A 24,484-nucleotide genomic window follows, 5' to 3' on the forward strand; every position below is an offset into this window, starting at 1 on the left:
TTCCATTTCAGCTTTAGTATTCATGTCGGGCAGCCGGCCAGCGTTGGCCTGCGAGTCGTCGTCTGGCCATCACGGAGAGAAGCTCCAGAGTGGGGGAGAGAAGCTATAATGACGGGGAAATGTATCCAAAGAGCTGCAGAGGAAATGGATTAGTGGCAGTCGGCCATGTTGGATCGACTGGCTGCAGTCGGTGAAGCTTCTAATGGATCTAATGTGTAAAATGAAGGAAAAAAAAAAAAGGTTTCTTATAGATGAGATATATTGTATCAATTGATAATGCTCCGTTTTTTTTTTTTTTTATTGCCCGGAGCATGAAGTGTTATTTTTATTATGAGCCAAAGTTTGAACAGTTACCTCGTGTCCCCTTTTTAAAAGTTCACCATTCATTATTAATGAGCACTGTGCGCACATGAATCACATTGCATCAGCGCTCTAAGACACGCCACGTTGATGGCACTTTTTTTTTTTTTTTTTTTCCTTTATGGGTTGAGTTTGGGAGAATCGTGAGCATTTTGTCTTCCCCGTCATGTCAAATATACGTTCTTACATCAATGTTTCAAATAGTTTTATGAGTGAGATTATGGAGGTGTACCTATTGAAGTGACCTCGACGCTTGACAACTTAGGCCGCACGTTTTTAAAACGCTTTAATTCAAATTAACATGTATCGGAAACTATATCTGGAAATCTAGAGCGAAGTTTTCGTACAATAATTACGTTTTGTCGATGCATTCTGTTGAAGCAAATGTACGAGTTATGTAACAGATGAGCTTTTGTGCAGATGGGAGTCGGGCCTTTTGTATTTCGCCGCATTAATGTGCAAAACATGAACATTTTATGCCAACCTTTCTCGCAGTCAGGCAATTACGAACATTCCCCCCTTTTTTTTTCCCTGCAACAATCGCGACGAGGCGGAAAGTGACGACGATATGCGAGTTTGAAATTAGGCGTGATGAAAGAGCGGGGGAATGGGGAGAGCGGTCGGGGGGGGGGAAAAGGCGACGGAGGAGAAGGTGAGGAGGGATGAGAGAGCCTTGTGAGGAGGCAAAAGCAGAATGGGCCTTAATTGATAGAACATTCAGATGGCAAGGAAAGCAGAGCGGCTTCTCTGCCGCTCTGCTCATTAAGGTCATTATACCTCCGTCTGGAACACACACATGCACACACACCCTGAAAGGAGAAGCCAATTTGGACGTGCATCAAAAAATGAACCTTTTTGATGAGCGGCAACTCCAGGACTGAGTGTTTTGTTTGTGTCAAAGCAGTTAGCGCATGCTCACGGAAAAGGCATTTTGTAGCCCCGGCCCGTAATTGCCCCGCTCGCTGACAGAGCCAGACGCCGACGTCCTCTTGAAAAGGCACCAAAAGAAGAAGCGGAAGAACAAATGAGTAGGCTGAATAGGTGGAAAAGGAAGAAAGAGTGAAAGGAGAAATGATTCCATAGACGCTCTGGGGAGCCATAAAAGACTGATGCTGAGATCAATAATGAAAACAAATCATTGTCGCTATACAGACAGGAAATAAAGGTGGAAGTGGGCGAACATCGATGGCCGGCGAGATTCTTCCAATTTGATTTCGGGTGTATGTGGCAGACTCGGGAAACTTTAGCCAGACAAGATTTCAGTGTCCTATTAGCAAGAAGTGAATGAAGTCAGTATTAGTCACTCAATAGCAATATTGAATCCAATCGATAGGCCCGCTCGTTAAGCGTTTAACGTTTCGAGTGAGTTGATCGTTAGCGAGCACGACGTCGTCCGAATGACTTTTAATTAAACTACAGGGGGGGCAACTGGCTGCTCAAGAGTGGAAAGCCTGGGAAGAAAATCCTATTAAGGCCTCACGGCGCCGTGATCAATTCGCGGGCTCCGCTTAAAGGCCTGCCCAAGAATCGCTCGGCCGGTTCGGTCCATGTCAATGCAGATCGATACTCGAGTTGCCGAGTGGGAGCCGACGGCCGAGGAGCACTAGGTTGACCTCCAAGTGTGCTTTTCTTGTCAATTTCCTGAGAACCAGTGGTTGACCGAGGCATTTGTTCTTGTATGTGATGGAATTCGATTGATGGAAGGGCACCACTCACCCTGTATGGTATGAATATTTCAACATTAGCGGTGGTCAGAATGGCCTCAATCTGGCCAAGCTAACTGCTATTCTCATCCGCCACTCACTGACCCACTCAAAACTATCCAGACCACATTTGACGGGCATTTCGTAGCTTCGTAGCGTGTTGTCGTCCGGCGAGGGCAGCAGATGGGGAAGTTGCAAATCCGACTGGAAGACCAAATGCTAATAACCAACAGAGGAGCCATTTGTTTACTATATCTATCTATCTATCTATCTATCTATCTATCTATCTATCTATCTATCTATCTATCTATCTATCTATCTATCTATCTATCTATCTGTCTGTCTGTCTGTCTGTCTGTCTGTCTGTCTGTCTGTCTGTCTGTCTGTCTGTCTGTCTGTCTGTCTGTCTGTCTGTCTGTCTGTCTGTCTGTCTGTCTGTCTGTCTGTCTGTCTGTCTGTCTGTCTGTCTGTCTGTCTGTCTGTCTGTCTGTCTGTCTGTCTGTCTGTCTGTCTGTCTGTCTGTCTGTCTGTCTGTCTGTCTTCCTCTTTTTCTCTCTCGCTTTCTCTCTCTCTCTCTCTCTCTGTCTCTGTCTCTCTCTCTCTCTGTCTCTCTCTCACTGTGTTGAAAAATACGGTCTCACCATAATGTCAGATTTTCACATATGGCAGGTGTGTCTGAAGCACATTGGGCATGTTGATTATACTCCATTGCATTTAAATACGCTTTCAATTCAGGATTTTCCATCAACTCTTTTTCTTGCACGTCAGCCTATTGTAAGAGTCACAATATTGACTGTGCTACTTTCCAGTGCCATACTGTGTGCATAGGAAAGAAAAAATGACACAATAGCAAAGTACTGCTCATGATGGGCCAATTTGGAAGGACTATTTAGAGCTGCTGCTGCCCTATAGTCACGCTCAGCTGTTATTACTTCTCCATGAATTGAAAAGGGCGCGCCAGTGTCACCCGCCGCACGATCCCCCGTCGGCATTATTTGTTTGCACTCGCAGGTAAAAGACTTGTTTAAATTGAATTGAAAATTTAATGGAAATCGCTAAAGTGAGCGTGTCATGACGTTTTCCCTTCCTCCAAGAACAAGCAATCTGTGAAATGCTGAAACCTAAAATGGGAGGTTGGCAAAGAAACAAGGTCCAGCCATTTTCATTGCTCGAAAACAACAATGCACAATAACATTTGGAAAATCTTGTTTTGGCTGCCAGGCAATCATCTCTTCATGTATAATTCAGCTAGCGCGGAGAGATATTTATCTCGGGTATCCTTTGCCACGCACTGTGACAAAATTCACATTTGCTGTGCAATTCTTTTCAGTCCACCAGCAAATGCGATTAAAACATTGAGTCTCTCAAACTTCATTTGGAACTAAAAATCCTTCCAAGGTGTTTTTGGAAAACCTTTCAGCCGTTTGTGGAGAGATGTGACATTGCAAATTCATCTGTGGATTTACCCCCGCTGCACTGTTGCCTTGACTTCAATTCTTAGCATTGTGCTCTGGCTTTTTGTGTGTGTGATCTTATCTGTGGGCCACTGCTGTGCCAGCACTCATCTGCTGCGTCTCTGTGCCCCAAGGCAAAAACGTATATCGAGTGGTGCCTTTTAGATGTATCATTAATCTGTCTCAAATATTTTTTACAAAAAAAAATAAAAAGATCATAAAGAACAGATAAAAAAAAAAATGGTGAGGAAAAAGACTCCCTGTAATATTAAACTGAATTTAAAGAACAGATAAAAAAAAAAACGGATTATTTTTGCTATTTTTTTGCAAAGAAAATGGCTCCCTATAATAGTTTTTTTTTTATAATAATGTAAAGAACAGGTAAAAAAAATTCACAATTTTTTTTTACTATTTTTTGCAAGGAAAATAGCTGCCTATAATAAAAAATGAAATAGAATGGAAATAACAGGTAATTTTATTTATTTATTATTTTTTGCTTCATTTTAGTGAACATTGGGCAACTCCTTCTGGTGTGCTCACCTTGGCCACCTGGGAGCAGTATGATAGAGCCCAGGGGTCATTTTCGAAGAGGATAAAGAATATAATAATAATAATAATAAATTATATTTATAACGCACTTTATATTCGGAGGAATCTCAAAGTGCTACATGGCAAGTAAAAACAAGAATAAAAAGCAAGGACAAGTATAAAACAACTGGACGACAACCAGGATATAAAAACAGGAATCACAGAAATGCCTCAATATATGCCTCAGAGTATTGTGAGATCTGCTTACTTTAATTTCAAATAGTTAATTGCGTTAAAATACGGCGATGCTGATGCGGTTTGTTTGCCCGGTCATGGCTTTTGGCATTTTTATTTTTGTTAGCATTAGGCTAAGCGGCATTGTCTTTGTAGTTTTAAATACTCAAAATGAAATTCTCTTTGTTTTATCTTTGATTTTGACTGTGAACTAAAAAAATATATATATATCCAAACGAAGTCTGGTATTTTGAAAAACTTAAAAAATGCATCATCAAAGCAAAAAGCAGTGTCATGTAAAATACAAGCCTTCCCTCATTAGCATATATGCAGACAAACGTAAATAGTTTTGACACGCTTTGCGCGTGACAATGTCTAGCTTTTGTTTTTGAAATGATTTGCATCGGCCACGCTTTTTCGAGCGGCCGTTAGAGGCCACCGAGGGCGTTGCGCATCCGCAGAGAGTGGCTTCAACTTGGATTACAGAAACTATATACAATGAGTATGTGCGTAGTAAAGTGAAACAGCAAACATCTGTCTTGCAGCGTCTTTTGATTTAATGTCCTGACAGGACAAGATTCACAGGCTTGCAATTCAATTTCAAACCACGCGATGCTAAAACGGCTCGCGTCCGCTCGCACGCACGCACATTGCCGCCGCGTATTTAAAAATGCATGGATGCATTCCGCCGCAGCGCCGTTTATTCGGCTCTTTTCACTCGGCCGCGATGCTTCTGCCATTTTGATTTGTTGGTTTGTCGTCTTTAGGGAGGCTCTGGGCTTTTACGGATAAAATGTGTTAAGATGCGTTCGCTCCATTTTCAGGTCCCAGGCGCTTTTTTTTTTTCTTGTTTTTGTTTTAGCCGCATTGCAACAACGGTTGCTTGACACCTGCTGTTCGAAACCCGTCTACAAACACAAATGGAGAAATAATCACTGTTGGACTTCCAAATGTGACGTTACCACCTGGGTCCTTTTTGTTTTATTTTTATTTCTTTTTATTGCAGTGCCTTTGAGCTGCAGCCGCTGATCTCTGGCCTCTCCTCTTTCATCATTGCAAATTGTTATGGATAAAACTGGGCGCATCAAGTGTGCACTTGCCGGCGGGGCTTTCCGAAAATAACCCTGATACTCACTCCTCGGCCCTCCTCGGATGTAAACTGAAACGAGATTCCGGCGGCAGTGTTGTTTTGCAGACCCCCCCCCCCCCCCCCACAAATAATGGGATTGAATCCAAGAGTCTAAAAACAAAAGATTGGCATTAAAATGTTTCAGCTTTCTAAAGCCTTAAAAATGTTAACACATGATAAGTAGTAAAATATTTGCGTAACGTAAAAAAAAAAAAAATCTGCTTATGTGTTAAAAATGATGAAAATTAGAATTTCTGATTGTAATAGATATTATTGCGACAGTTTGTTAAAAAAATACAAGGGAAGAAGACCTTGAAAATAAATAATCGCTTATTCGCTATATTCAGGAAAGAAAAGACACAATTTGTTTGTTTTTTTCCAAAATTGTTCAGCCGCTCTCACAAGCCTTGTTGAATGGAATGAATAACTAATAAGCCATCTTTTGGATCAAAGCAAAGTGGAAATGTTTCATGGTAGTAAAATGTTTTGCGGTCCTGTGCAGCTGCTGACGTTGGCTGGCAACTCACCAGAGTGGCACAACATTGTTATAATTACAATTGCGACTCATCTCTCCCTTGCAGCCCTCCAGGGGCTCCATATGTTGCCGAGTTGGCCCCGGCCCTCGCTTCCCCTCCTCATATTTCCTCCCTCGCCTTGCTCTGCTCTCCTGCCAAGTGTTTTTGGAGTGCTCCGCCCTTTTCCACCCCCCCCCCCCCCCCTCCTCTCACCTCTGCTGCGGCTCGCATCTCGCTCACATTGCAGGTTCATTCCAACGCTTAGGCACTTAGCGAACGTGATGCACTGTCTTCCCGTCATTCCATTAAAAAAAGATCAAGTCTTGCATGTTTTTTTTGTTTTTTTTTGTCAAATTAATCTTCAATGCTTGGAAGTGGGAATTTGAGGACATCAAATAAACGCAATCATGATGAACGAGAGCGTAACTGACACTTTATGCGCGGAAAAGCAACACTGCTGGCATTCATTCGCCGAGCACCGGTAGTACGCTAATGAAAACACTAAATCTTCCTGACAAATTGTGCGTGCATGTTTCCAAAACGTAGGAAAATGTGCAAAACTAAAGTCCTCAGTGTTGCTCAAGGCGTTGCTTTCCGCGGCCCTATCACAATTACACCGTGTTTTTTTTTTTTTGTGACAAATATTTGAAATATTCTGATTCTGTCATGATGCCAAAAAATGTTTTAAATCATTGTCCATATTGCAAATTCAGTTTTTTTTTTTTTTTGGTTTGCAGGTATTCCGAAGCGGCGAAGGCATGGGCATCCGTCTGGACAGCGCCTCGGCCTTTCAGGGCGCTGTCATCTCGCCGCACTACGACTCCCTTCTGGTCAAAGTCATCGCCAGCGGCAAGGACTTGTCCACCGCCGCCTCCAAGATGAGCCGAGCTCTGGCCGAGTTCAGAGTGAGGGGGGTCAAGGTAGGACAACCAAATAGCAAATATGAACCCAATATTGATTTGTTTCCATTTGATTGAATCTCCAAATCGAATCAATGCTTAAGAGACTCTATGTGAAGCCACCAAACATGTCAAGGTAAAGGTTTGTTTTGCTGTTCGGCACTGGCCAGCAAAGGGCTCACCTCGTGCAAAACCTTCGCTTGCGTCTGCACGCATTTATTTCTTCACAAAATGAATGCATTTGGTTTCAAGGTAAATGAAGAACCATGAGCAATCACAAGAATATGTTTTGAGGTAAATCATTTTCATGCATAAATAGATTCCCGTCGGTGAAAGCGGAGGTTTTTTTTCCCAAGTCACCTCAACTATCCTTATACAGAAAGTGCTTTACATAGTCAAAAGCAGACACATAAAAGCAGAGACAGTTGAAACAACAAATTAATGACTTCATTCAATTCAATCAAATTAAATTAATTTAAAAAATCTGACACAATAAACGCAAAAACAATGCAGGGTATCACGTTGAGTCGAAAGCCAAATAATAAAAATGTGTTTTAAGATGAGTTTTAAAGATTAGCAGGGGGGGGGGGGCTTGCCTATTGCTTAACGGAAAGTCACTTCAAAGAGAGGGACTGGCAACAGAAAAAAACTCGAGGCCTTCGGCGTCTTGGCTTAGTCGTCAGTCGCTCTAGTAGCGTTACTTGAGACGGGACACCGTTCTTATTTTTAGACACCTTAATACCTCCCAAACGTATCATTTCCTTCACAGAAAAAGGAAAGATGGAATCCAGGGCCAGTAAATACAATAAAAACAGCAGGGGCCCCCGAAATGGAACCCTGTGGAACGCCACATTGACTAAGGGCAACCAATGCTAATAAAGATTAAAAAAAAGTCCTGCCTATCAAATTGGATCCAAACCACTCGAAAGCGCTTCCACCTAATGCCCTGAGTGTCTTTATTAAAGGCCACCTCTGTCAGAAATAGTGGTCTGTCATTGAATGGAGCAAAAAAAGATTTTACCATATTGACACGCATATTTTGTCCCCTTTCCTCAAATGTTCAACGTTACGTAGGCGTATATCAAGACTAGGTGTCGCGTTGAGTCGAGTTCATCCTCCACCTGGCGTCCCCGCTGATTAAATCTTCACCAAAACACCAGATGGGTTTCAGGTTTGGAGAATCTGGCTGGCTTATTGTAGCGCTAACGGATGTTACCGGGTTTTCTCCATAATTGGGATATATTTCCTCAAGCTGTAAGCGAGCATACTGTATTGAAATGACGTCAAGCAAGTCATTAACGCAATTATTTGTGTGTGTGGTTTTAGAGGAGGCATTAAGGCACGCTTGGAAAATGTTTGTTGTGGTGGATCTTTTGTTTATACTCAGCTGCCCAGTGTGAGGAAGACCGTATTGTGGTTTCCGATTGCTGTCAGTCCATCGAACCCCATGTCAAGCTTATTAAAGCCGCTCTCATTGACATGAGGGAAAGAGAGGAGCAACAAACGTCAGCCTTTCCAAACATCAAGCTGCTTGTTTGCTCCCCCTCACCGCGGGGTGCAATTACATTCGGCACTCCGTGAAGCTTTGTTATGATAAGACTGCCACCCAAAAAAAAAAAAAAAAGGAAGGGTGTGAAGTAGCATTTCAGCCATGGCTTGTTTTTTTTTTTTTTTTTTTAAATAATAATAATTTTGTGCTTTCGTCTCATCGGACCCCAAGAATACGAATAATACGACTTGTGTTGCGTTTCCGTTTAAAGACGCCATTTTGAAGTTCAGCTCTGTCACTTAAATGTCACGTTGACATAAACGCTCCCTTGAAAAATAACTTGACACAAGATAGATGCGTTTATTTGCGCTGTCGTCGGAATCAACGGCGCAAAGCGCTTGTTCGACGGGACGAGGTCCGCGGGGGGAAAAAAAAAAGGGGGATTTAACGCTCGGAAATCATCTGTGACAACGGCGGAGAGGAAACGGGCTCTGACAAAATAAGCGAATGTTTCTGTTGCGGATTTTAAGTGTGTTATTTCGTCATCATATTGTTCAAAAGAAAATGTTGGCCATCCATTTTGTGTCTGGGGTCGGGTGGTGATGGCAGCAACCCGAGCGCAGAAGCCAAGACAAAACTTCCAACGCTCTCACGGAACATCTCTGAATTGGTCATTTATCATCAGAGGATGTTGAGCAGCAAAGCGGTAGGGGAGGGGCGGGGGTGAAGCAGAAGGTGATGACCTTGCAGAAGAGAATAAATGTGATTAGTCGGCCTCATCGCGGAGCGACGCAGTGTCCCGCGACACGGGTCAGGCTCGGTTCACTCTCAGGCACCTCGGAGGACGACTCGTGCGCTTACTCGGAACGACTGCTGCGGCATCGAAAGGTGCCGACTAACTGCGTGGGCGGTGAGAATAAAAGAAAAACAAATTGGCTCGCTTCGAAAGTAGGCAGCGGATGATTCAACCGGGAAGGGAATTGCTTTGCTTCCGTTCCGTCCCTACGTCCCTGACATATCGCCTTTAAGCACAATTAACTCATTCACGGCCAGCCCGGTAAAAGCTGTTAATTGACGTCTTATCTCGTCAACGGTAGCCGACGCGTCAAAAACGTGCGTGTGCTCTTTAGAACTGCAATCATCTCTTATCGTTTCAACTGCTTTACCCGAAGCTGTAAAAAGCTTTTCTCGTCCTTCCAGTCGCTTTAGGCATCTCGGCGTTGGTCCAGTTGTTGTCATTAAAAAGAAGCTATTTGTTTCTTTTAACCCTGAAGCTACTATATATATGAATAAACGCGTATAAAAACTCCGCTACCATACCGTCTGCCTCACATAACAAGAACGCCATGTCCCTTAAGTATGTAAACAACGTATCCCCCTTTGTCCTACCGCGCGAGTGCCAAGCTCCGTTCGATGCCGCAGTACAATTAGCCCCTCAACCAATTACAGCGTGTACATCCATAAACGTTGGCGTGTGGGCACACTTTGGTGCCATCGCGACCCATTCGAGCATTAAAAGCACTACCGCAGATAAACACGTCCGCCTAGCCGAGGAGGTAAACAATAATAAGATACAACATTGACCAGCCAACCGTGTGCGATTTTTTATTTTTTCCCCCCGAAGCCTTGTTGACGAGTCTTTACGCTAGCAGATAAAGAGCGACACCATTTTGTAATTTTGCTACGACGGTACCGTGGAAACGCCTACTCGGTGGCCGACATGAATGAGAATGTAAACGGGGTGTTTATGATCTCGTTCTCTGAGATGAGTGGCACTTTGAACAATGACTTCAGACAGACGAGTCAATCTGTACACGAGTGCTATTCAAATGTTCGGCGACGCGAAGAGGAAGCCGTGTCGCCGACAACACCTGTTGCCGATCCTCGGGTCGCTCCGATGACTGGCTGAGAACAAAAGTCTTCATTGTCATTCTAATGAGTTTAATTATGGCTTGCGCGGCGATATTAGATGGCGCCTGTATTCATTAATCGTCAATTCAAAGGAAAATCAAGCGCACACTCCCCCGAGCCCAAGGAAGCGTTCCAAACTGTTAAGTGCTTGTTGTTGCGTCTTTGCTAAGAAGTGGTGTTCAACTCGTTCACTGCCAGCTAATTTCAAAACACATTTTCCATCAGGAAAGGAGCCTATCCCAGCCGTCATCGGGCAGTAGTCTGGGGACACCCTGAACCGGTTGCCAGCCAATCGCAGGGCACACAGAGACAAACAACCATCCGCATTCGCACTCACACCTAGGGACAATTTTGACTCTACAATCGGCCTACCAAGCATGTTTTTGGGATGTGGGAGGAAACCGGAGTGCCTGGAAAAAACCCACGCGGACACGGGGAGAACATGCAAACTCCACACGGGGAGGGCCGGAGGTGGAATCCAACCCGCACCTTCCTAACTGTGAGGTGGACGTGCTACCCAGTGCACCTCCGAGCCTCCCGATTATTGTTATAATCATCATTATTATTGTTCTTATTATTATTATTATTATTGCCAGTATTTTAACTGATCTTTCAAGACCCAAAGAACATTGATCTGTGCCAATATAAGCACCAAAGCTAGTAATAAGAAAGTGTAGATTCTCTTCTTTGACCATAAGAGGTATATATTTTTTTAATCAATTTATTGAAATCTGTTATTACCACGGTCTACAAATCTGAATTTCACTGACAAGCTGGGCCAGACGCTCTTTCACACCTCTCCGTTGAAAAACGTCCATATTTGTCAGTGGCAGTGAACGGTCTGATTCCAGATGACGGATATAAACATCAATGGCAGTGAATGAGTGATGGCTATGATGAGTATCCAATAGGACAATGGTGGACGGTTTTGGTGGCGCCGGGCTGGAATATTTGACACCGTTGATGTTTATTCAACTTAAAGCAACTTGGATCAGCATCACGGTGACCTTGGGTATACAGATAAAAAGGTTTATACCTCGGCGACGTCGTTCCTTTCCCGGTTTTATCATCCGTGTCGAGCCGCTTTAATCGAAGGCGCGCGGCACAATGGTCCCCCGGGAGTCTCCTGCTTTAAATCTGTGAGCACTCTGTAAATATTGTCCAAACGTTGTTGTGCAACCAGAGATAAGGAAGGTCTCTACCTCCATCATAGTGGCAGCATCTTTCGCTGGAGCTCCCTTTTTGTTCATTGATGTGGCTTTTGTTTTTTTGGAACAAGAGATTTCAGGATTTCAGGTGTTAGGTGGCCAAAACCTCACAAGGACAATTGCCATGTTGTCGCCTGTTACCAGACGGCACACTTGTCTTCATTTCCTAAGTTAAAACGAGGAAGTCGATAAGCTTTTTCTAATGTTCAAACAGAAAAAGCCAGTGGGTGAACTTCAAACATATAAAAGTATAAATAAATAAATAAATGAATAAATGAATAAATAAGATGAATCAATGAAATGATAAATAAATAAAATGGATGCATGAATAAATAAATAAATACTAATCATATAATAATAAAATTAATTAATTGAATAATGAATGAATGAATAAGTACTAAATAAATTAATGAATAATAGTAAATACTAATATTCTAATAATAAAACGAATTAAACAATTAATGAACGGATGAAGGAAGGAAGGAAGGAAGGAAGGAAGGAAGGAAGGAAGGAAGGAAGGAAGGAAGGAAGGAAGGAAGGAAGGAAGGAAGGAAGGAAGGAAGGAAGGAAGGAAGGAAGGAAGGAAGGAAGGAAGGAAGGAAGGAAGGAAGGAAGGAAGGAAGGAAGGAAGGAAGGAAGGAATAAGTAAATAAGTAAATAAATGTTTGTCTGATGGTGGGAGAAAACGTAGCCAGCCAGGCGGGCAGAAAAGGTCACGCGTAGGAAAGACAATGAGCCGGTCATTAAAGTGACCATGACGGGGTGACAAATATTTTCTCCTCATCTTGGCCAGAAAAGCGAATCAAATGGAGGGCCGTCATGTTGACGATGATGGGGAAAACAGGCTCGTGAAGATGAAGTGGAAAAGTAAATGGTGCATTAAGGGTGCTCAATCACTTTCATCCCCGGGACTAGGACAAACACTTTTGCCTCTCCGCCATTTTTCTTCTTTGTCTCTTCCGCTTGTGCTTCGTATTTGAACTTAAGTGCACGCTGTCGTAATAAAGTACCACCAAGTGACATAGCTCGCTTCCGGATGCACTGGGCTCGTTCCCCGCACGAAAAGAACCATTCGCTAGCATCCTGCACGCTATCTCTGCATCAATTTTACTTTCATCTCAACCCCATGACGACTTTTTCGGGAATGGTCCGAACTGGTCCTCGTGCGCAACGTGCTGACGCATGGTGAGCGGGGGCGCTTGCTCATGCGGCGCACCGGAGGCCCGGGACGTGGCGATGACTGTAAATGTCACACTCGCAAGGTTGCTCTGTCCTCCACCATGGCTTGTTGGTGTCTCAGTCTTGATGTTTGGAGGAGGCTGCGTGAGCTTGCTTTGTTACTCAGCATTTTGGATCAGTCAAATTGGGGGGGTCGTGATTTTGCCTTTAGCCGAAAAAGCAGCGGGGGAGAAATGACGCCGGCTAAACTTCAACTCACTCTCACTCGCTTTAAGCGTCTGACAGTGTTCCATAATTTTTATTCATATGTCAAGAGAACAATATTGACTTTGGCAAAATGAAGAAAAAAAAAAAAAGCAAGGGAACAATGGTAATGTTTAAAATGGATCATTTCTGCAAGAGTTTCTTTTCAAAGGAATCGCTGTCTGTGCTTCGTGTTTTGCGCTTTTGATCTTGTCACCAGACTCGTTTTCGCTATTGCTGTTTTTTTTTTGTTTTTTTGGCCTAACATAATTCCCAGAAAATTCCAAAGAAGAGAAACACACAGTGCAACAAATACAATTATTTCAATGTGTGTGTGTGTGTGTTTGTGTATATATACAGTATATTTATATACCATATATGTGTTTTTTTTTTTTTTGGTCCAAACAAGCTTCGTGGCTTCTATTGTCTTTCATTCCATCCATCTTGTAATACTTTCACCGTTTCAATGGAGATTCTGTGTGGCACAAATGAACTAACAAGAAAACAAAAAACAAAAAAACATCATATTTATCTCACATTAAACATGTTTCAGTCCAAGCCACAAAAATAGTGATTCGATTGAGCGGGGTGTCGAAGCTTTTTCAATTACAGACTTCTGTGTGTTGCAAGAAAAAAACAAACAAACAAACAAAAAAAACAGGAACAGAGGTGCCGAACTCTAAAACTCCTCACATAAACACACACAGGCACATTGACACACATCCTGTCCGTGATCCTTCTTTGCATGCACGCCGGAAGCAGCAGAGCGTGGTTTTGCGTCGCCGGCGAAAAAGTTCCATCAAATGCCGCTGCCGCCATTTTGTAATCCATATCGACCGTGTGGTTTAATAAACGTCCGTGCCCCGCCGCGCTTTTGCCGGCACGCATCGATTGATCATGGCCGGTGCGCACAGCTCGCTATTTATGCTCCTATAATCCGAAGGCATGGTTGGCCAAATTTCAGCCACAGAGGACGTGTAGAAGTCACATTCGTTGTTTTGCTGAGTCCCAAAACCACTTGGACCACAGTCCCGTCCCCCCCCCCCCCTGCGGTTTTGATCCAGTTCTGTGATGTTACTCGATCCAGCGCGAACCTTTGCGTTTTCGTGTGGGATGCGACGAGTTCGATTAGCGTGGAGGTTTTTCTCGGATCCACGCTGAGCTCTCGGCCTTGTTCTCGCTTCACCTCTTGGATTATTTTGTCATCTGAGAACCTTTGTGTGGTTGATTTCAATGCCATGAACACCTCGCAGCTATTTTACTCTCATGGCTGTATGGATTGTTTGCTTCTTGAAATCAATTTCTGTCCTTTTCTTTATCTCGTTACGATACAATCTTCCGTCTGTCTTTGCCTTTTCCGCCAACATTCTACACGACGCTTTCCTCCAGCTCTTCGGCGCTTCTTCCGGCCTTGCCTTTCTGTTTCACACTCTCTTTTCCAGCGCTTCCTCTCCCGGTAGCGATGGCGCTGTTAGAGTTGGAGTTGGTGGTGTTGTAAGCGTGGATGTATCCGCGTTGAAAGTCGCACGGCGCCCCGAACGGCCCGACGCCTTCGCCCTCGTCGCTGGTGGCGGAGGAGCCGGTGCTGGTGGTGGAGGCGCACTGCACCAGCATCCCGTGGAGCGACTGGCTCCGCCTGGTCCAGATCACGCTCAGCCGTTTGGCATAGCCGATGGCACCGTAGCGTTTGGCCACGGCGGCCGCCGCGTCGGTCGCCAGGGCGACTGGGGAGCCCATGTCCAGCGAGTGGCGGCGTTTGCTGACCGTCCCGCAGGCGGGCTTGAGAGGGGAAATGGGGCTTTGATAAGCCTGAGAGGAGTTCCATTTGTCCCTGCCCGGGGACGTAATCCTCCAGGCCAGCATATCGGAGTCTCTCAGGGGCGCCGCCAGAGAAAAGCTGGCACGGTTGGTCAGCTCTCGCTCCAGACGGGGTTTGGGCCCTTCCCTGAAGCGTGACTGCCGGGGCAGGGTGGAGGAAATGGAGGGCGGATAGTCCAGCAGAGTTCTGTTACTCTCGGCGCCGTACGGCGGCGCTTGGTCGGACTTCCTCTGCCGCACAACCAAGGCCATCTCCCCTCCCGCCCCCGCCATGGTGGAGACCACGCCCCCGGCCGAAAGGAACTGCTCCAGGTTGACCTTTGGCTTGAACCTCGGCTTCGGGGGGAGCTTCGGCGGCAGAGAGGACGCGCAATCTGCGCCTTCCTTGTCCTTTTCTCCCTCCCCGGTCCTCTTGGACGGCAGACCATTAGGTAGGACCACCATCATCATGTCGCCTGCGCCGTTGGACTGGTAGCACCCGCCGGCGTCCCCTCCTTTATCCCGCGGCGCCACGCCTCCCCCCTGACCGCAAAGCCCGACCGCTGCCTCGGCGTTGCCGTTGTGACACAGGACGTGGTCGGAGTGATCGCACACACGATGGCGGACCATCAACGCGACGGTGAACACCAGCAGGGTCACCACCACCACGCCGCCGACCAAGATGGTCAGCGTTCCTCCCAGGAAGTGAGCTTGCAAAGAGCTACAGGCGGGGTAAACGTCTTTGGTGGAGAACGTGGTGCAGCCCAGCACTTTTGTCGCCGCCAGCGCTGTGATGGAGTCATCGAAAATGGCCAGCACACACAAGTTGTAATCCACTCCCGAGACCAAGTTCTTCAGCAGGAAGCGGTCACTGGTGGACGGCAGGATCCTGAAGAAGGCCAAACAAAAAAGAAAAGGTTACGCTTTCATCAACTGGCTGAATGTGAAATACTTGCGGCAAATTGAAGGCCTGCCACGATGGGGAGAAAATATGAGGTATTGAGAGAACCTGCGGCAAGGAGAGCCAAATAGCCCACGAGTGAATACAGCACGGCGGGAAATGATGAAGTCATAGTCATAGCCATTTTGTGCTAAGAAGCCATTTTAGGTGCTAGCAAAATTCCAGTAATGCTAAAGCCACTCGAAGGCAATGTGTCAATGTGTTGTCACAAGGGAGTCACCGGCGATGTTGTAGAATCAGCAAGCGCTTGCTTTTGGGGCTCATATCAAGACAACCGCTATAAATTTGTCATCCGAATCAGCCGGCTAAGCTAAAGCTAGCAAGATATCAAACCACAAGGCGGTCCATTGTATGTATTTGTAGAATCGTGAGCTTGTTTTTGTGTTTGCGGTGTGGGAGAGAAGAGCGCGGCTCAAGTGTCTCTCGCCGACCAAAATGACTTTGGCCTCCGCTCTCACCCTCTTGTGTGGGCAACCGTGTTTGCGTTGTTATCGAAAACAAAACGCGACTCCTCTAGCTGTGTTTTTCTTTCATCCGCCGTGGCCGCGAGCGCCTCGTCGCTTATTTGCTTCTGCTTACACACGCCAAATGAGTTCTAATAAGCCCAGAAAACCTTTGGCTAGTTTTCCCGTGAAGCCAAATAAATTCAAGCTACGCCAATGTGGGTCAAATCGGAACGGCTACACGGGGCTTTCTTGTTAAAACCGCCGTGTCCAGATGTCATTAAGTCGCCATAGATTGACATCTAATGCCGACAGAAATCCACTTATGAACTCCTGCTACCCGGGGGGAGCGCCGTGCATGTTGCCATGGCGAAGGCTCATTACTTAGCCCAATAGTGCAGTGAAAAGAATCACCACATGCGGCGGGGTCAGCTGGCCTCGGTCACGTGATCAACACGGTCGTAAAGCCAACGCCGGTCAAGGACCGGGCCGCCGAGTGGTTGTCGGGAAAAAAAAAAAAATAGGTGGAGGACTCTGCGGTGCATTTGAAAGTCTTTATGAGTGCGGTTTGATTTGTATTCTGCACGGCGCCGCCATGCTGCGCAGTATGGATGAAAATAAGCGTCCGTGAATGCTATGCATGCTAAAGTGGAACGCGCGGAAACACACCTCGAGTCACTCCCCAAGTTCTTTTCTACTTTTTATATTTTTTGATTGCAATCAACTTATTGAACTTGCTTTCTGGTTCTTCAGGTTTTTACACATTCCTACCTCCATCTTTGTCCCCCCTGCCCCGCCCCTCACCTCCGAGCGTGAGCCACAAATCCTTTTGGCGTTCCTCGCCGGACGCTCGCTGACCCTGCACCTTCTGCCTCCGCCTTTTCTTCATTCCCAGACACGGCGCTACATCTCCATTAGCCCGCGCTAGAACCGCTTGTAGCGTTATTTAACGACCAAGGTCACGTCTTCTCCCTCCTCGCTGATCATTTCTTTTCTGCCCCCACCATCTTTTTTTTTTTATCCTTCCTCTTTTTTTATGAGCCTGTGAATCACTTTTAGTGCTTTTTTTTTTCCCCCCCACAGACACAATTCACTGAAATGTGCATACAATCCCAATTGCGATGAATGGTCATCACAAATTGAACCAGCGGGAATAGCAAATTGTCTGTAAGGTGCGGCGATGAATCGAAAGTTATTTATAGACACCGCATGTGCAAGTGTACACACGCTTGTCTCACTACTTTTAATTCTGCTTCATCTCAGCTAAGGCATGCCGACACTCGCCATCACAGATGCTGGGAGAAAGTCGAGTCAACGGGAGGAAACTTTGAGGTGGGGGAGGGGCGGTGGCATAGAAAGAAGTTATTATTAGCGCTTGCGATAGTCAGGAAAGATGGCGTATTATTTTCCATCATCCTACTTGTTTGCTTCCCAAGTAAGCTGGAGGAGGAGGACGAGGAGGAGGGACAACAGAACGATTATCTTCTCTCTGGCGCCGGCCTCATTTCCTCCTTTTACATATCATGTTTGTTTACCCTTTCCTCCATGTTTGCTGTGGATTTCTGCGGTCTGCTTGTCGGCTGTCTGCCGCAATTGTGTCTGAGCTCGTCTTCTGTTCTCCTTCATCACTTTCTCTGCCTGTCTAAGCGCCTTTTATTTTCTCTTTCGAGGCCTCTTTTCTAATTCCGATCCCAAAAAAAAACAAAAACAAACAATGCCATTCACCCCCAGCTGGAACGTCTCGCACTTGCTGGTTTCATATTAATTGCATAACCAACACTTTATTCTTCTCCTGCGTGTCCTTTCATGCCCGTGTCGGGATTCCTGACACCACTTTTGTGTTCTCGCCGCGCGGCGTGTACGATACATAATGAGTGGCAGCCATATTCTTTCCCGCTCTGCTTTTCCAATTGGCTCCCGGTTTCGTGGGTGTCTGTCGGTCGGCGTCGCAGCGTATTTCCTCTCCACTGTACGTAAGCGCCATCCACTTTCATTCTCGTTATTTCCTCCACTCTGCCGTGTTCTCTCTCTCTCTGCTCACTTGTGACGCTTTCAAAGTTGGATTGCTCAGCGTGAAGGCCGCTCCCGTTGTGGCTGCAACTTTAATAGACTGGAAGGCCTTAAAAAAAAAAAAAACTCGATCATGTCATCCAATTTCATACGTTTGAAGGGTTCATTTGCAGGAAATTGAACGTCAAGTCCAGCCGTCTTCCAGAGGCATGTTTTTTGTCTCGAAACGAGACACCTTGGCCAAAGTAGCAGATGGCACCGTGTGAGTGTATTTAAGTGGTGCTGCCTCATTAACATGGAGGGACATTATCTCCCCCGTTGCGCGTCCTTCAGGTGGGATGCGCTCCAAAAGGAACCCAGTGTGAAGTCTCTCGCAACCCCCCTCCCACAGCGTTGTCGTGTACCGCTAAGGCCGAGCTCCGGGATACGTTCTCAGATGATCACGTCAGGCCCTGACAGCTCGAGCGGTTCCGAGCAGATGCCACGCGGTCGCTGTCCCACCTGGCCCTGTCACACCACGCCGTCCAAATGAGACAAGTTGTGTCTCCGGTACCGCTGACCTTTTGAAGAAATGATTCAATCTGACAGAAGCACCAAGTCCTCATTCGAGACACTGAAGCCATCTCATTATTTTGCTGCCCCAAATGAATCTGGAGTGCATTCGATTCTACTGGCTTTTATTTATTTATTTATTTATTTATTTATTTATTTATTTATTTATTTAGATACAAATTCGGCTGCCAATTTAATCATGACAAAAACAACAATCTAAAAAAAGTAATGTTTTGCTTTTTATTTCTTTTTATTTTATTTCTATTTTTTTATATAAATTCATCCGCCAATTTAATTGTGACAAAAACAACAATCTAAAAAAGTAACATTTTGCTTTATTTATTGATTGATTGATTGATTTAAATTGATTGATTGATTTTTTTAAATATAAATTCAGCCACCAATTTAATCATGGCAAAACCAATTTAAAAAAAGTAATGGGACTGTGCGCTTGGATTTATCTCTGCGCTCGCTGGTGCGATATAGCATGATAGAAATCTATACTGGAGATCCCTGCCGCCATTTTGGCGCAACTTCTTCCATCTTCATTCTTTCTGCTCACAAACCTGACTTGCCCGCGCGGACTCTCAAAGCTTTCTGACATCTTGTTGTCTCCATCAGTCTTTGTTTTTTGTTTTTTTTCCCCTCTCTCTCACTTTCAATTTTAACAAGCGAGCTACAAAGCAGCATCATCATGTCGCCGGTTTGTGCGGCTCTCTCACTTGCCTGTTCCCTTATCGCAAAGCGCACACCTCAACTCCTGATCCACTCTCAATTACGCCGTGTCTCGAACAACTAAATGCAACTCGGATTTGAGAAAACAAAAAAATGAAAACCAGGCGTGTCACTAACGACTAATCCAGCCACTGCGGCAGTCCATTTGTCAAGCAGCCCGACTTGCGATCCATATTTTCTTTCTTTTTTTGCCATGAGTTTGCATTTCAGCAGAAAACGGCAAATCCTGTTATGCAGCCAGCCACTTTCTTCTATTATTAGCGTATTTGTCATGGCGAAATTAGCAGAGCTGATCAGCGAGGGAGCTCAGATCTCATTCAATTCAATCATTTATTTAATTAGTTCTCCCTGCTTAATTGCTGATGCGGAGGAAGACGCTCTGTGTTTGTTTTCGTGTGCCATTTCTTTTCTCCTCACTTGATTTTAGTCCTCCTTTTCATCCCTCTCCTCACCTCGGCGTTACCCCGCATTTTTGTCTCCTCCCCCTCTGTCTTTCATTACATCTGGCGCCGAGCCCCTGCATTCATCCCAGATGTATTTTTTCATCTAACTGATGGATTTACTTCTTCTCCCGCTGCGTTTTCCTAAAGGAGCGTTCAGCCCACCCATCTCCCTTTTTTGCCTCGACCTCACCCGCTTTCTTCCCTTTCAACAGTCCTCCCTTTTCACTCGAATCTTTCCCATGGGGATTTGTTTCCAGTCAATCTCAGATCTTCAAATACCAAAGTCTCATCCCGGACCAGCATCCATCTATGCAAAAAAGACCTCATTCATTTTTTATGCATGAGATCCCGAAAGCCATATTTCTACTTGCCCCATTCAAGCCACTAATATTATCTCCTTAATACCCGAGGGACGCTTTCCTCACTTAGTCCAGTCGTTCATTAGCACACCTCCTAATGCGCATCTTGATGGGTTGTCATAGCAACCGGCGAGTTCTCAACAAGCGTGTGAACGAACGGCGGCGGCAAAAGTTGGACTGACCTGTAGATGAGGGTCTCGTCGGCCGTGCAGTTGTATTGTATCTGGTACATCCACACAACGTACGCTCCGGACAAACGTCCCAAATCCCACCGGACTTGAGCTGAGGTGGACGTTATTCCCTGTACGCCAACCGTCCTCCTGTCTTCTTCGTCCCCTTCGTCGATCCCGTCGTCGATTCTCTCCCCTTCGGGCTCGCCGCCGAAGTCGCCTTCTTCGTCTTTTTTCCCGTCCTCTACGTCGCTGCCGCCGCGCCCCGCGCCGTTATTTTTCCCCGTGCTGATATCCGAGGATCCCGGATCAGTCCGTAAAATCCCATTGGTTACGTTCCTGTTTTTATTGTTCCCGTTGTTATTCCCGCTTTTTCCACCTGCTCCGCCCCGGTGAGGGAGGGGGATTATTTTCAGATCTACAGTGGCGGTTGCTTCGCCCGCCGCGTTTATTGCGATGCACGTGTACGCCCCGTCGTCCCGGGCCACCGTCACCAAGATATCCAAAGTGCCGTTGTTGAACGAACTGGTCCGCGATGAGTTTGCAATGATGCGGTCGTCCGGCGACACCCAGTGCACCACCGGCTCTGGGTCGCCGATGGAGCGGCATTTCAGGGTAGCCCGCTGGCCTTCCAGCACCCACAGCTTGTGAGTGTGGCGGGTGATGAGGGGGGGCTCACACGTAAACTCCTCCTCGGGAATCGACCAGAAGTACCTGAGGGAGGAGCGAAAAAAAAATGTGAGCCATATCGATCATATGTATTAGTCTGACCTGTAATTTGTCACAGTCGTAGTTATCAGTTACTACAGAAGATCCTGGCAGCAGATGCTCATTTTCCTCCTCAATACTTTGCTGGCACGGCGTCATTTTAATGACACGCTTAGGCTGGAATAGGATGGAAGATAAATGCAGGGACGATGCCAAGTAGCACTGTAATGACTTTTACGGTGTTACATATCCATGAATTATGGCGCAGTCAGTGTATCGCCATTAGCGGCACATTATCCCTCAAATCAGTTCCGTTCTGAAGGCATACAAGTTTGTGCTTTCACTTCTAATTGTCCAATTAAGGAACCGTAAGAATAGCGGCTGTGCGATTGCCGAGATGCTCAAAGAAGCTGGATCCAAACTAACAAAAAAAAAAAAAGGATTGCATGCATGTGACTTAGCGGAAGATGCTAATGCTAAAGTTTCTATGTGAATGAAACTTGTAAAAAAGAGGTTTGCGTGCATATGGCTTGGGGGAAGATGCTAATGCTAAAGTTTATAAATGAACAAAATAAAAAAAACAGGTTTGCGTGCATGTGACTTAGCGGAAGATGCTAATGCTAAAGTTTCTATGTGAATGAAACTTATAAAAAAAAGAGGTTTGCGTGCATATGGCTTGGGGGAAGATGCTAATGCTAAAGTTTATAAATGAACAAAATAAAAAAAAATTCAAAAAAACAGGTTTGCGTGCATGTGACTTAGCGGAAGATGCTAATGCTAATGTTTATATGTGAATGAAACTAAAAACAACATTGCGTGCATGTGGCTTGGGGAAAGATGCTAATGCTAAAGTTTGTTAGTGAATGAATGTACCTTGCAGCCAAGTGGATTGGCGTGGCGCAGGTCTCCATGTCATCACGGCGGATAAGCCGTCGAAGCCACAACAGTTCGCAGTTGCAGTGCAGCGGATTCCCTCCGAAATTCAGACTAATGACAGCGTTGTAAGGGGTGGGGCTTATTGCGCCTGTCTGAGACCTGGGAATGGTAAAGAATAGTTCATTTTAATCAATAGCCAAAAGGCACAGGAGCGTCCAAAAAATAAGGATCATTTGTAATTTATTTTCATATCAGTCTTTGCGATACACTTTCTGACCGCCGACTCTTGGTCCAGAAAGAATGCAGTCCTTCTCAAAGTGCTTTAAAAAAAAAAATCTCAGTCACACTGAGTTCATTGACTCCGTCACAGCTGCTATTTGCTTGACAGTTGGAGCTCAGTCGTTGTTTTACTTGCGGTCGATATTATCAAGCTGGTAAGTCGCCTGTCTGTAAATGTGATCTCTCGGTTGACTTGTAAGGGACTCTATTAGTCACCCCGAAGCCACTTACTCCTCTGCAATCTGGATCTAGCGGATGCCTCAGTCATGTATGTGAAAGGGAATGAGGACAGCAGATTTGACTAATCCCTCACTTGAACAGCTGGCTCAGGTCTCGTCTGCGTAGCTCTGTGGTGCAACAATCGTGAATCGTCTGACAATTAACATTTGTGCTGTTTTGTCTAAGCTCCGCCTTTGAGCAGCATGAAGGAATAATAATGTGCACTACCTTGCGAAGAGTGGGTCAGGTGGCAGGGTCCTGAGCCGGTTGGAGGTCATATCAAGCCTGGCCAGCTTGTACAACTCTCCAAAGACTCCCGCCGCGATGTGGTCTATGAGGTTGTGGTCCAGGTTCAGAGTGTGCAGACTGGCCATGTTCTGGATGGACTCCCACGGTACCCTGGTGAGATCAAATTGCGCAATGTTGAGCGGCAATGAGAAGTCGGTCCTTCTCGGCGTTCTTCTTCACAGCCGGGGACGATGTATTCGAAGCTCACTCGTAACTCAGGGTAGCACGTTTTGGAACCTACTTTCGAAGGTTGTTGTAGGACATGTCGAGATCCTCTAGCGTGAGTAAGAAGTCGTCAAAGGCCTGCGCGGACACTTTGACCAACTGATTGTTGTTGACGATCAGATGTTGTAGATTCATCAACCCGGCCAGGTCCCTGGGGCCCACGATTGTTAAACGATTACCTGGATGGAAGGAAGAAGAAGAAAATGAGACGCAGGTTCTTGTCGATTCAAGCTTCTGATGCTATTCACCGTCCAGATGCAAGGAACGGAGACTCTCCAGATCAGCAAAAGCCATCGGTCGAATCAGGTGGATGGTATTTCTCGACAGAGTCAGATCAACCAGTCCGCTCATGTTGACAAAGTCCGATCCTCCGACTTCCGTGATGAAATTGTCAGCCAGCCGCAGCTCCACGGTCCGCCGGTCGACGTGCGGCGGCACGAAGAGGAGACCCTTGTCGGCGCACAGCGTGCTGAGGGATTCGGAAAGGTTCCGACACACGCAGTGGAACGGACAGGCCGACACCACGCCCCACGTCTCCCCCGCTCCGATCAGAGAGGGCAGCAGGCAACATGTGACCAAGGTCAGAAAGTGGAAAGCCGGGAACTGGACGCCGCTTGGGAGCGTTCTCCTCGAGGCTCCCGAGCAGACGCAAGGGATCTCCCGGGATAAGGAGGGCAGAGGTGAGACCAGATGAGGGGCACCGGCAAGCGAGAAGACGGACGGGGGGGAGGTGGGCTGCTTCGCCTGTCGATCAGGGCGCGGTCGTGTGTGAGGCGGGTGCTTCTCTCTGCTGGGGTTTCGGGTTGGGGGGGCAGGCATGGTAGAAAGCCTGGCTATCCACAGACCTAAAGACAAAGAAAAATTCAGAATTTGGCCCTTTTTTTACTTTTCAGCCAGTACTGCCTTGAAAAACCACCTTACAAGGCTGAACACAGCCAGTCACCATGGTGACGGTTACCTAGAAACCTGTGAGAGGATTCGGTATGTGTTTCATCATCGGACAGTTTCTTAAGGCTGAGGGTCAGGGAACCAAAGTGGGTCAGCGGCCGGATCTGCCTTGATTGTACCGTGTGAAAAAAAGGCGGTATCGGTGGTTTCGGAGCGCACTCGATATGACAGCGTCTGGTGTGACAAGGTGTAGAGATGAGTCACAGAAGCTGATTGTCATGCATATGGGTTGCCTTAGCAACGTGGATCCGCAAGGGGACACAGGCAGAAGTGGCTCGATCGCACTTTTCGACCGCAGTCGTCATATAGGCGGTATTGCCGTGTGTGTAAGCAACCACTTCATGCCGCCGCCGCCGCCGCATTGGCCTTCGCACATTCAGCGTGAAAGATCAACAGGCTTTGTTTTATCGCACCTTGGAAAAATGTGACGAAAGCATCATCGTCCAATTTAAGAATCTCAAGTTTGCATGAAAAGGTTTACAATAATGTGCAAAATACGAATGTCAGAAATGAAGACGCCTCAGTGGCATGGATTCAAAACGGAATGGAGGTACTGAACATGAAAATTATTTCGATTGAACCAGGCACTTTTCTTTGCTATGTTGGCCATTTTAATGGA

The 24,484-nt window shown here is 46.0% G+C and overlaps 2 protein-coding genes across 2 annotated transcripts in view; one reads left to right on the plus strand and one right to left on the minus strand.

The window, feature by feature from the left end:
- LOC147060121 (pyruvate carboxylase, mitochondrial-like) overlaps positions 1-24,484 on the plus strand; it is a 116,204-nt gene that overhangs the window by 50,005 nt on the left and 41,715 nt on the right. Inside the window, exon 12 of the mRNA XM_085933307.1 lies at positions 6,661-6,843. Within this exon, the coding sequence (XP_085789433.1) occupies positions 6,661-6,843 (183 nt within the window). The remainder of the gene's footprint in view (positions 1-6,660; positions 6,844-24,484) is intronic.
- LOC147060122 (leucine-rich repeat and fibronectin type-III domain-containing protein 4) lies at positions 13,906-23,736 on the minus strand. Its single transcript, XM_085933318.1, has 6 exons — positions 23,166-23,736; positions 22,934-23,096; positions 22,633-22,803; positions 21,904-22,065; positions 20,335-21,036; positions 13,906-15,538 (listed from the first exon to the last, which is right to left on the minus strand). The coding sequence occupies exons 1-6, from the start codon at positions 23,734-23,736 to the stop codon at positions 14,221-14,223; spliced, it is 3,087 nt and encodes a 1,028-aa protein (XP_085789444.1). The 3' UTR covers positions 13,906-14,220.

The sequence above is a fragment of the Syngnathus leptorhynchus genome, chromosome 2 (genome assembly GCF_054491065.1).
Source record: "Syngnathus leptorhynchus isolate UIUO chromosome 2, UIUO_Slep, whole genome shotgun sequence".
In the NCBI taxonomy this organism is placed as follows: Eukaryota; Metazoa; Chordata; class Actinopteri; order Syngnathiformes; family Syngnathidae; genus Syngnathus; species Syngnathus leptorhynchus.

What these genes read in the sequence shown, in the direction of transcription:
- LOC147060122 (XM_085933318.1), bottom strand. Translation starts at nt 23,736, where the DNA reads ATGCCTGCCCCCCCAACCCGAAACCCCAGCAGAGAGAAGCACCCGCCT. An exon ending in CCGTTCCTTGCATCTGGACG is followed by an intron (nt 23,097 to 23,165) that starts GTGAATAGCATC and finishes CCTTCCATCCAG; the next exon opens with GTAATCGTTTAACAATCGTG. An exon ending in CCAATCCACTTGGCTGCAAG is followed by an intron (nt 21,037 to 21,903) that starts GTACATTCATTC and finishes CTCCTCCCTCAG; the next exon opens with GTACTTCTGGTCGATTCCCG.